Below are 12,998 nucleotides of genomic sequence, written 5' to 3' on the forward strand. Positions count from 1 at the left end.
GTGTCCGTGTGTGTACCACATTGAGCATGGAGAAAAGAAAGAAGACTAAAGAACTGTCTGAGGACTTGAGAAACCAAATTGTGAGGAAGCATGAGCAATCTCAAGGCTACAAGTCCATCTCCAAAGACCTGAATGTTCCTGTGTCTACCGTGCGCAGTGTCATCAAGAAGTTTAAAGCCCATGGCACTGTGGCTAACCTCCCTAGATGTGGATGGAAATGAAAAATTGACAAGAGATTTCAACATAAGATTGTACGGATGTTGGATAAAGAACCTCGACTAACACCCAAACAAGTTCAAGCTGCCCTGCAGTCCGAGGGTACAACAGTGTCAACCCATACTATCCGTCGGCGTCTGAATGAAAAGGGACTGTATGGTAGGAGACCCAGGAAGACCCCACTTCTTACCCCGAGACATAAAAAAGCCAGGCTGGAGTTTGCCAAAACTTACCTGAAAAAGCCTAAAACGTTTTGGAAGAATGTTCTTTGGTCAGATGAGACAAAAGTAGAGGTTTTTGGGCAAAGGCATGAACATAGAGTTTACAGGAGAAAAAGGCATTCAAAGAAAAAAAACACGGTCCCTACAGTCAAACATGGCGGAGGTTCCCTGATGTTTTGGGGTTGCTTTGCTGCCTCTGGCACTGGACTGCTTGACCGTGTGCATGGCATTATGAAGTCTGAAGACTACCAACAAATTTTGCAGCATAATGTAGGGCCCAGTGTGAGAAAGCTGGGTCTCCCTCAGAGGTCATGGGTCTTACAGCAGGACAATGACCCAAAACACACTTTAAAAAGCACTAGAAAATGGTTTGAGAGAAAACACTGGAGACTTCTAAGGTGGCCAGCAATGAATCCAGACCTGAATCCCATAGAACACCTGTGGAGAGATCTAAAAATGGCAGTTTGGAGAAGGCACCCTTCAAATATCAGAGACCTGGAGCTGTATGCCAAAGAAGAATGGTCTAAAATTCCAGCAGAGCATTGTAAGAAACTCATTGATGGTTACTGGAAGCGGTTGGTCGCAGTTATTTTGGCTAAAGGTTGTGCAACCAAGTATTAGGCTGAGGGTGCCAATACTTTTGTCTGGCCCATTTTTGGAGTTTTGTGTGAAATGATCAATGTTTTGCTTTTTGCTTCATTCTCGTTTGTGTTTTTTCATTTAAGACAAATTAAATGAAGATAATACCAAAGAATTTGTGTTTGCAATCATTTTCAGGAAGAAACTGAGTATTATCTGACAGAATTGCAGGGGTGTCAATACTTTTGGCCACAACTGTATATTGCAGCTCGCCCAGTACAAAGCTGTGAAAAAATGGTGGTTAATGAATAAATAGAAATAGAGAGTATTATACTCAAACAGTTGATTTAATAAGGAAAGGTGGCATATAACCAAATAGAATTCTCCTAGAGGCTGCAATTGAAAGCGGCAGGAAGGGTTAATATGTACATATAGCACACATGTGGATAAAAATATTATATGGTCATAAGCAATATGTCCCGGCATAAAGAGTCTGATTATGTCCTTAGTCCATGGTTGTGTATACCTGCTTTCATTATAATAGTCCAATGACTATAGCCATGGGGAGAGCTTCCACGGCCAGCGACAGCTACTCCAAGCACTTTTCTCTGAGTGGAGGGCTCGTGCCCAGTAAAATAGCGCGCTAAACAGTACAAGGTAATTCCACCACATACGGTTGTATGCAGTGATGCTACTCACAATACCTCTGATGGTCTGCGTGGGGTCTGGTAACTTCATCCTGGCTAGTGCAGTGAAGGTCGGACCTGAAAGATGCGGTGATATGCCGCGGTGTAGTGTGAGACCAGTGCTCCAGCTCTCCAGTGGTCAGCGGGGCTCCAGTCACTCCGGATGGTAGCTGTGTCCCGGTGGATGTGCAGTAGGAGCAGGACCTGCGTGACGCAGTGGATTACGTGGTGCCGCATGACTGCTGCTGGATGGTGGTACGGGTGGCAAAGAGGGCCAAAACCAATGCGTTTCGGAAACTGTTTTAATCCTCTGTTTTGCAATTCAACAAGCCACAGGAGTCACACAATGGTCATTCAGCACATTAAGTAAAAATCCAGCGTTCTATTACCTTACATCACTGTATTCTACAGATAGCAGACAATAAGTTGTAGGAGATGATATAACAGGCAAACATTAGCTATTCAAAATGATCAAAAATCAACATTTAAGACTAATATGACAACAGTGTATGGCTCTTGACCAACTGAAGAACAAATGCATAAATGCAAAACTCAACATATAGGTAACAGTCTATTCCTCCTGGCTTACAGAAAATAGACGTATGGATAATTAAGATAAAATGCTGTGTCGTCACATCAGATTTATGCATATTTTTATGTTTGTCTGCTGTCACACACTAAGGCTTAGTTCACATTAGCGTTCGGGAGCTTTGCGGATGGCTGCGTACTTCCTCCCTGAAGTTCCACCCACTTCCGTTTAGGTCTGGCTACTTCTGCATGCGTCCTGCATACCTATCTTTAACATTGGGTATGCAGGACATGCGTTCCCGTGCAGTCGGCGGGCGCGTCAAAACGACACATCCGCATGTCCTGCGTACCCAATGTTAAAGATGGGTATACAGGATGCATGCAGAAGTAGGCGGACCTAAACGGAAGTACGTAGCCGTCCACAGAGCCCAGGTACACAAGTGTGATCCCAGCCTAAGAGACGCTTTTTATTGAAAAATCTGCATCGCCATATTTTGAGAGCTATAATTTTTCCATAGTTTTGCTGACAGTCATGCGAGGGCTTGTTTTTTGCAGGACATGTTGACGTTTATTGGTATAATTTTCGAACACATGACATTATTTGATCACTTTTTATTCCGATTTTTGGGAGGCAGAATGAACAAAAAACAGTAATTCGAATTTTTTTATGCCTTTCCGCATGTAGTAAAATTGATAAGGCAGTTTGATTCTTCGGGTCAGTACTATTACAGCAATACCTCATTTATATTTTTTATGCTTCAGTGCTTTTACACAATAAAAACTATTTTATAGAAAAAAAGATTCGCTTTATTATGAGAGCTATAACTTTATTTTTCTGCTGACGGACCCGTATGGCAGCTTGTTTTTTTGCAGGACAAGATGACGTTTTCAGCCGTACAATTTTGATGTAGATTGTTGTTTTCCACTTTTTGTTCAGCAATATAAGACATAGTTTTGTGCCTTGTTTTTTTTGTTTTTAAGGTGTTCACTAAAGGGGTTACCTAGTGGGACAGTTTTATAGGTCAGATCTTTCCAGAAGGGGCAATACCAAATGTGTACATTTTTTATTTTATTCTTTACATAAATATATTTATTGGATTAATATTTTTACCTTTTCTTGTTCTTTATTTTGTAATTTAAAAAAAAAAAATTTTTACATTAACTTTTTTTTTTCTACTCTTTTACATTGTCCCCGGATGGGAGATCAACTGTTTAATGACAGATCGCTGATCTACCTGATCAACAGAGCCATAGTTATAAGGCAGTTTGCAGGAACACAGTGCCGTGTATATACGGCGCAAGTCGGGAAGGGATTTAAAGATGCTGTTTATGAATGGATGGATGAGCCAAGTTGTGCCCTTTCAAATACCTGTGCCTTCCAATACAGACAATAGGAAATACTCCTTCTAGTAAAGACCATTTGCTAACATCCCTCTAAGATGAGAATCCAGGAGCTAAGGTGCCAGGATTGACACCTACCTCCAGCAAATGCCCCTTTTTGCTTACAATACTGGTATATCCAGTTTCACCCTTTTATCAACTCTACTTCCTGACTGATTTCAATTATTAATTATTTCATTCACACTGTGCATGAGTTTTTAGATGTAGAAGATATGATTCCCAGGAATAACATTTCCCACATAAAAAATAGTTTCTACCCTGTATGTGTTCTCTGATGTGCAACAAGTTGTGATCTCGTAATATAACATTCCCCACATTCTGGACACGAATATGGCTTCTCTCCTGTGTGAATTCTTTGATGTTTAACAAGATCTGATCTCTGGATAAAACATTTACCACATTCTGGACATGAATATGGCTTCTCACCTGTGTGGATTCTTTGATGTTTAAGAAGATATGATCTCTGGATAAAACATTTCCCACATTCTGGACATGAATATGGCTTCTCCCCTGTGTGAATTCTTTGATGGTTAAGAAGATTTTCTTTCTTGGGAAAACATTTCCCACATTCTGGACATGAATACGGCTTCTCCCCTGTGTGAATTCTGTAATGTGTATGCACATGTGAAATATGGTTAAAACATTTCCCACATTCTGAACATGAAAATGGCTTTTCTCCTGTGTGACTTCGCTGATGCATAAGGAAATGTGCTTTCTGGTTGAGACATTTCCCACATTCTGAACATGAATATGGCTTCTCTCCTGTGTGAGTTCTATAATGTGCATGCAAACTTGACTTATATTTAAAACATTTCTCACATTCTGAACATGAAAATGGCTTTTCTCCTGTGTGAATTCTTTGATGGATAAGAAGATGTGATTTCTCTGTAAAACATTTCCCACATTCTGAACAGGAATATGGCTTCTCCCCTGTGTGAATTCTTTGATGGATAAGAAGATTTGATTTCTCTGTAAAACATTTCCCACATTCTGAACAGGAAAATGGCTTTTCTCCTGTGTGAGTTCTCTCATGCGTAAGCCATCTAGATTTATATTTAAAATATTTCCCACATTCTGAACAGGAAAATGGTTTCTTCTCTGTGGGAATTACTTGATGCTCAACATCACTTTCGCAGCTTTCATTTTGCTTAACAGTCTGTGATGAATCCAAATAGGTGACTGATTGAAAAGGCTCCGATGATTGATTTTGGCTCTGAAGGGCTGGAGGTATAGCTGGAATAATGGCGTGCTTTTCATAGGTATCTGGTTTGACACCACAGTCACCTGCCAAGAATGAAACTGATTTTATTTTTCTATATCAATGCCTTATATTTTATATAACTTCTATATACATAATTCTATACAACTCAAAGTATAATGAAACTATGACCTAAGACAGTGGTGAGCCACCTGTTCACAAATCCCATGGTACTGAACCTCTAAAGTACAATCGACAAACATAATACACAAACGCAGAAAAGTTTGAAGCAATAAAGGGAGGATTAAATATAAGCTTTATTACATTACAGTATATAGCAACAGATAAAAATATACACCATAACAACATGTAAGATTCTTAAAGGGTTATTCCCATCTCCGATCAACTATCCCAATATGTAGTAGGTGTAGTAATAATATTAGGAAATATGTAGTGTAGTTCTTCTGACTCGCTATGTTGCTCACCCCATGTGCAGAGCATTGCATTAGCTTAGGTATCCATGGTTACTACCACTGATATAGTGACTGTTAGTTGCTAGTGGTCATAACCATGGATACCTAAGCTACTGCAATGCCCTGGACATGGGGTAAGCGACAGAGAATCAGGAAAACTATACCACATTTCTAATTGGAGGTATTTGCAATTATTATTACACCTACTATATTTTGGGATAGGATATTGGAAATGGGAGTACCCCCTTAAGGCCTCCTTCACACGTCAGTGTGTCCGGTACATATGATGACAGTTTTCATTCGTACCAGAGACACTTAAACATGTAGATCCATTCAAGAGAATGGATCTGCGCACGTCAGTGTGTTTCCACAGACCGTGTGGCTGTGGGCAAAGCACGCTGACATGACTGTATTTTAGCAGCAGCACAGGCTGCAAAATGTCTTGCACACTAATGACATAGGGATAACATCCGTGTGTCATCCGTGTGACACGTACTGGCACCTGGAAATCAGCGATATTGTTCACGTTGATCCCCGACGCCGTGTGTTGAAGACAGCTCACATCATTATACCCTGACAATGTTGAGAGTTGTATTCAGCCCCCCGCTGCCGACAGAGCAAAATTAATTACCGTATATACTCGTATACAAGACGAGATTTTCAGCCCATTTTTTTGGGCTGAAAGTCCCCCCCTCGGCTTATACACGAGTCATATACCTGGGCGTCGGCGGGGGAGGGGTTACAGATCATACTTACCCCACCTGGCGCGGTCTCTACAGCACCCCCCGCTTCTTCATGGTCTCCCTGCCTTCAGCGGTCATGTGGTACCGCTCATTAAACTCATGAATATGTGCATATTCATGATGTAATGAGTGGTACCACGTGACCGCTGAAGGCAGGAAAGGAGACCGTGGAGAAGCGGGGCTGCAGAAACCGCACCAGGAGGGGGTAAGTATAGCGATATTCACCTGTCCCCGGTCCATCGCAGCTCACCGCTGTCTGCTGCGTCCTGTTAGTGACGTTTAGCCAGCAGAGGGCACGGTGTCGTGGTTAGTGCGCGCCGTGCCCTCTGCTGCCTGAACGTCACTGACAGACGACATGGCAGACAGCAGTGAGCAGCAATGGACCCCGGACAAGTGAATAGCTCAGATGCTGGGTCCAGAGCAGTAGAGGCGAGTATGGCATTTTTTTTTTCAGCAGCATATGGGGGCAGCATATGGGAGCATGTTCCATGGAGCAGCATATGGTGGCATATTCTATGGGGCAGCATATGGGGGCATAGTCTATGGAGCAGCATATGGGGGCATTGTATACTAGGAGTTATTTTTAATGGTTTCAATCAGTTTAATATAATATATACTGTATCCTTACTTCCAGGGAGGTAAGCAAAAGGTCCCTGAAACTTACTTAACCCCTTAATGACCAGGGGTATTTTTGGTTTTACATTTTCATTTTTCCCTCCCCTTCTTTCCAGAGCCATAACTTTTTTATTTTTCCGTTTATATGGCCATGTGAGGGCTTATTTTTTGCGGGACGAGTTGTACTTTTAAATGACATCATTGGTTTTACCATATCATGTACTCGAAAACGGGAAAAAAATTCCAAGTGCGGTGAAATTGCAAAAAAGTGCAATCCCACACTTGTTTTTTGCTTGGCTTTTTTGTTAAGTTCACTAGATGCTAAATCTTCCCCGCCATTATGATTCTCCAGGTCATTACGAGTTCATAGACACCAAACATGTCTATGTCCTCTTTTATCTAAGTGGTGAAAAAAAATTCCAAAGTTTGCTAAAAATAAAAAAAAAATTTGCGCAATTTTCCAAGACCCGTAGCGTCTCCATTTTTCATGATCTGGGGTCGGGTGAGGGCTTATTTTTTCTGTGCCGGACTGATGGTTTTAATGATACCACTTTTATGCAGATACGTTCTTTTGATCACCCGTTATTGCATTTTAATGCAATGTCTTGGTGACCAAAAAAAGGTAATTCTGGCGTTTTTAATTTTTTTCTTGCTACGCCGTTTAGCGATCGGGTTAATGTTTTTTTTTTATTGATAGATCGGGCGATTCTGAACGCGGCGATACCTAATATGTGTATGTGGGATTTTTTTTTTACTGTTTTATTTTGATTGGGGCGAAAGGGGGGTGATTTGAACTTTTAGGTTTTTTTAATTTTTTTTTATTTTTAAACATTTTTTTTTTTTTTACTTTTGGCATGCTTCAATAGCCTCCATAGGAGGCTAGAAGCTTGCGCAACCCGATCGGCTCTGCTACATATGGGCGATGAGCGTCTGACAGGTAAGTAGCGACCCCCGACCCCCGCTATGTCGCTGGTGAGATCTGCCTGTGTGGCAGCTCACTAGCGACCACTTAGCGATGCAACAGCGATCCATACCTGTAACGGGGGTCTTCCAATCTCGGGTACCTCTTTCAGTACCACCCCGTGTTTCCGGAGGTCCACTCTGCTTTGGCTGGAGTCTGAATGAAGGACGCTGGCTGGAATTCCTTGGTTACATGGGCGCATATAAAAGATCACTGCTTCTCCACGTATTTCCAGTCTGACAACACTTTACTCACAGGACACAGAATATATCACACAGATACAGAGGGCAGGCCAATAGAAAAGCAGCAGGTCAGACATACATTACAATAGCCGCAGGTGGCCGGAGCCTGACGATATTTACCTAGGGAATTTCAAAGGTGGGGGGGAGGGGGGACAAAAGGGGAATATAGTGTCCCCTCTGCCCAGGGCGCAGCCTGTGGGCTGATGCATTAGGGACATGCATCTCCCATGGAACCTATTATACATACATATAACTGCACAACATATTCTGGGTGCTGAGTGGTTCCGCAACACGGCTCCCCCTTTTCAGCGACGCGATCGGCATACAGTCTGATCCTTAACGGATCGGATTGGGGATGACCGAAGTTTATGGGGTTGGTACAAGTTCCGTTTGTCGACTTAGTCCATCGGCGTTACCGTTTCGTTTGCCGGGTCTGTAGTGGATGGTGAAGTCCAGAGGTTGTAGGGCTAAACTCCACTGCAGCAATCTGGCGTTGTCTCCGGAGACCCGATTAAGCCACACTAGGGGATTATGGTCCGTTAGGAGGGAAAACTGTTGTCCATACAAATATGGTTGCAACTTTTTGAGTGCCCATACTACCGCCAGGCACTCCTTCTCGATGGCCGCATAGCTTACTTCACGGGGCAGTAGTTTCTGACTCAAGTAAGCTACCGGGTGTTCTTGGCCGTCCGGCCCGACTTGGCTCAGTACTGCCCCCAATCCAAGCATAGAAGCGTCTGTGTGAACAAGGAAACGTTTAGTTGGATCAGGTGCGGCCAATACAGGGGTATTGGTGAGTGCGTCCTTTAGTTGGTGGAAGGCTTCCTCACACTCTGGAGTCCAGGTTACCTGGCGGGGTTGGTTCTTATGGGTCAGATCAGTGAGGGGCTTGGCTATGCTGCTGTAACTGGGAACAAATTTCCTGTAATACCCCGCTGTCCCTAGAAACGCCATGACCTGGATTTTAGTGCGTGGGGTGGGCCATTTGGCTATGGCCTCAATCTTGGCTGGTTCTGGTTGCTGTTTCCCACTTCCCATCTAATGTCCTAAATACTGAACCTCTGCTTTGCCCACGTGACACTTGTTTGGGTTCAGGGTGATTCCAGCCTGGTGGATCCTGTCCAATACTGTCTCTAGGTGATTTAGTTGCTCTTCCCATGTCGCACTGTAGATGGTGATGTCGTCCAGGTAGGCACAAGCATAGTCCTGGAGACCATCCAGAAGCCAGTCAGGCAGCCTTTGGAAGGTCGCTGGAGCATTATTCATCCCGAATGGCATAACTCGAAACTGGAATAAGCCGAACGGGGTGACAAATGCCGACTTGAGAATAGCATCAGGACTAAGGGGAATCTGCCAGTAGCCTTTGCATAGATCGATGGTGATCAAATACTTTGCCCCCGCCAGCCGGTCTAACAAGTCATCCACACGCGGCATGGGATATGCATCCGTCACTGTTTTCTCATTGAGCTTACGATAGTCTACACAAAACCGTGTAGTCCCATCCTTCTTGGGCACTAACACTACGGGGGATGCCCAGGGACTGACACTTCAATGACCCCTAAACGCAACATCTCTTGTATCTCTTGTCGCATCCCCTCTCGTACAGACTCAGGGACGCGGAAGGGGTTTTGTCGCAGGGGGGTCTGATCCTGGGTCTCAACCTTGTGTTGTGCCAGGCGAGTGTACACTGGTCTCCCCGAAAACATCCTCTGTCGCTGCCTCAACGACTCCTCCGCCTGCTGTCTCTCCCGGGGGCCTAGGTCTTCACCCAAGTGTACCTGGTCCCATGTTTTAGACTGAGTCCTTTCCCCTAAGACATCCGGAAAGGGAAGTCCGGCTAAATCCTCTGCTTCAGGTGCACAGATGGCCACTACCTCTTCAGGGCGCTCCCGGTAGGGCTTCAGCATATTCACGTGGAACATGCGGATAAGCCTGGGGTCGTCACAATCGGCGACATCATAGGTTGTCGGCTATTTTCCCCACTACCTGGTAGGGCCCCTGCCATGCAGCTTGGAACTTGTTCTGCTTAGTGGGCTCTAACACCAGGACCTTCTGTCCTATTTCCAAGGTGCGCTCTCTGGCCCTCCGATCGTACCATATGCGCTGGCGCCGCTGGGTCGCCTGCATGTTCTCACGTACAGCCTGGGTCAGCTCCTGTAGGCGGTCCCGGAATTCCAGCACATAGGGTACAATAGCTACCCCTTCTATGAGGCCCTCCCCTTCCCAGTGTTCTAGCACTAAGTCTAGGGGTCCCCTTACCCGTCTCCAATATACCAGCTCGAACGGGGAGAACCCCGTGGATTCTTGGGGCACCTCCTCATAGGCAAACAGGAGGTGTGGCAAGAATTTCTCCCAGTCCCTGTAGGTCCTGGTAAGAGTCCCAATGAGCTGTTTTAATGTCCCGTTAAAGCGTTCACACAACCCATTGGTTTACGGGTGGTACGGTGCGCTTCTAATGGACTTTACGCCGCACAGCTTCCACAGTTGGTTGGTCACTTCTGCTGTATACTGGGTACCCTGGTCCGAGATAATCTCCTGGGGAAATCCAACCCGTGAGAAAACCTGGAGCAGGGCGGCCACCACCGTCTCTGCCAGTATGTTAGGTAACGCAACCGCCTCTGGATACCGTGTGGCATAATCTACCACTGTCAATATATACCTTTTCCCTGACGGACTGGGTTTGGCTGACGGCCCTATCAGATCGACCGCTACTCGGCTAAATGGTTCCTCCACAATGGGGAGGGGACGTAATTTGGCCTTGCATCGATCCCCCCTCTTGCCAATGCGCTGGCAACTGTCACAGGTCTGGCAGTACTGACGAACATCATAGGTTACCCCCGGCCAAAAGAAGTTTTGTGTCAGACGATGCCGGGTGCGACTGACGCCGAAGTGCCCGGCCAAGGGTATGTCATGAGAGGTTTCGCAGTAACTCCTGCCTATACTTCTTGGGAACTACCAGCTGTTATTTTATAGTGGAGCTCGTCCCTGTGTGGTGCTGCTCTGTGATCCGTAGACGAGTCCCTGCTTCCATACAAACTGTTCCCCTTTCAGTACCCCTCTCCCCTCCTGTGCCTTCCCACTGCTGCCACCAGTGTAACGGGGTCTTCCAATCTCGGGTACCTCTTTCAGTACCACCCCGTGTTTCCGGAGGTCCACCCTGCTTTGGCTGGAGTCTGAATGAATGACGCTGGCTGGAATTCCTTGGTTACATGGGCGCATATAAAAGATCACTGCTTCTCCATGTATTTCCAGTCTGACAACACTTTACTCACAGGATACAGAATATATCACACAGATACAGAGGGCAGGCCAGACATACATTACAATAGCCGCAGGTGGCCAGAGCCTGCCGATATTTACTGTGGGAATTACAAAGGTGGGGGGGAGGGGGCGGACAAAAGGGGAATATCGTGTCCCCTCTGCCCAGGGCGCAGCCTGTGGGCTGATGCATTAGGGACATGCCTCTCCCATGGAACCTATTATACATACATATAACTGCACAACATATTTTGGGTGCTGAGTGGTTCCGTAACATGTAACAATATCGTTGTCGGGATCGCTGGTGCATCGCTAAGTGTAACGGTACCCTAAGACACATTTGGATGCTTTTGGGGGATATATAAAAAGAGGACTGATTAGCAGAGGAGGGAGAGAGACAGAGGGATGTGTACAGACGAGAGAGGACACTGAGATGAGACAATCTGAATAATGTAACGTATGAATAATGCCTGTTTCTGATTAATGCATATGTATTTATAGTTTTATAAAGTTTGCTGCTCGGCCTTTTGCTTTTGTGCTTTGACTTTGTTTTGCTTTGTTTTTCTGGATTTCTGCCATTCCCTGCTGGGGTGTGCTGAATTCATTTAGCTCTGTCTTCTGAAAATACCTGAGTGCTGATTTAGTTTTTGAAGCCTAGCTGCTTCAGGGCCTTTTTCATATCAGCTTGTTGGCTTATGTCTTTGATAGGGTTTTGGCAGATTGCAGACACCAGCCTTCCTGTCCTTTCCTATCTAGATAGTTGCGGGCCCCGTCTTTGCTCAGTCTATCTTTCTGTCTGTGTTAGTATTTTCATCTTGCTTCACCGTCATTATATGTTGGGGGCTGCCTATTACTTTGGGGTCTGCTCTGGGGCAGTTTAGATTTCCCCTTTCTTTCTTTAGGCCTATGTAATTCTCCGGCTGTGATCGAGGGGTCTAGGGCTTCGTAGGAACCCCCCACGGCTACTGCTAGTTGTGTTGATAGGTTCAGGGGTCTGCAATCTGATAGTTGCCAACTTCTCTGGTTTTCTGGACTTAGCTTGTATTTCTGCTTTTGCCTCCTACGGTGACTCATTCATAACAATGGGGCATATTATTCTATAGACCATCTTATGGGGGCATTATTAATCTTTGTGCAGCATTATATGGGGCGCATTTTGTATGGAGCATTTTATGGGCCCATCATGAACTGTATGAAGCATTATATGGGGCTGCTGATTCAATATGGATATTCAAAAACATTTAACCTACTGATGTCTCAATTAATTTTACTTTTATTGGTATCTATTTTTGAAATTTACCAGTAGCTGCTGCATTTTCCAGCCTACGCTTATACGCGAGTCAATAAGTTTTCCCAGTTTTTTTTGTGGCAAAATTGGGGGGGGTCGGCTTATACACGGGCATATACGGTATAAAATAAAAAAAATCACATTATACTCACCTTAAAGGGGTTGTCTGGGCTTTTCACATAATATCAGTGCATATCTGGGCTGCAGAATGCTGACAATAAGTAATTTACCTTCTGTGGCCAGTTTGCAGCGTTTGCTAGATATCATCTCTTGATTGTAAGAAAAATGTCCAGGTGGGGTGTGTTCTGGCATTGAAATGAGAACTGGTCATTTCCTCCTACTCTTCTAAAAACCTGCCCTCTATTGCAACAACCCCACCCTCCATATCAACAGGCCCTCCCCGTCCACATGAAGAAGCCTAGCCCTCCTCACACAGTAACAAATCCTCCCCCTCTAGCAGCCTCAGTGCTGAGAGCAGGACCAACCAGCTGCTCCTCCCCCAGACACACGCTGAACAGTGATCTATGGAAAGTGAAACTATTGAGGAGGAAACGAACAGTTCTCATTTCAATGCCAGAACACCCCCCCC

General features: G+C 44.9%; 2 protein-coding genes across 2 annotated transcripts in view; one reads left to right on the forward strand and one right to left on the reverse strand.

Moving 5' to 3' along the window:
* Positions 1 to 12,998, forward strand: part of LOC141094226 (uncharacterized) — a 754,752-nt gene that overhangs the window by 624,089 nt on the left and 117,665 nt on the right. The window lies entirely within an intron of this gene.
* The window catches only part of LOC141094300 (uncharacterized), a 62,935-nt gene continuing 51,281 nt past the window's right edge, over positions 1,345 to 12,998 (reverse strand). Inside the window, exon 7 of the mRNA XM_073580137.1 lies at positions 1,345 to 4,915. Within this exon, the coding sequence (XP_073436238.1) occupies positions 3,885 to 4,915 (1,031 nt within the window). The 3' untranslated portion in view covers positions 1,345 to 3,884. The remainder of the gene's footprint in view (positions 4,916 to 12,998) is intronic.

This window comes from Dendrobates tinctorius, unplaced genomic scaffold (genome assembly GCF_039654945.1).
Source record: "Dendrobates tinctorius isolate UK_male_01 unplaced genomic scaffold, ASM3965494v1 ptg000063l, whole genome shotgun sequence".
In the NCBI taxonomy this organism is placed as follows: Eukaryota; Metazoa; Chordata; class Amphibia; order Anura; family Dendrobatidae; genus Dendrobates; species Dendrobates tinctorius.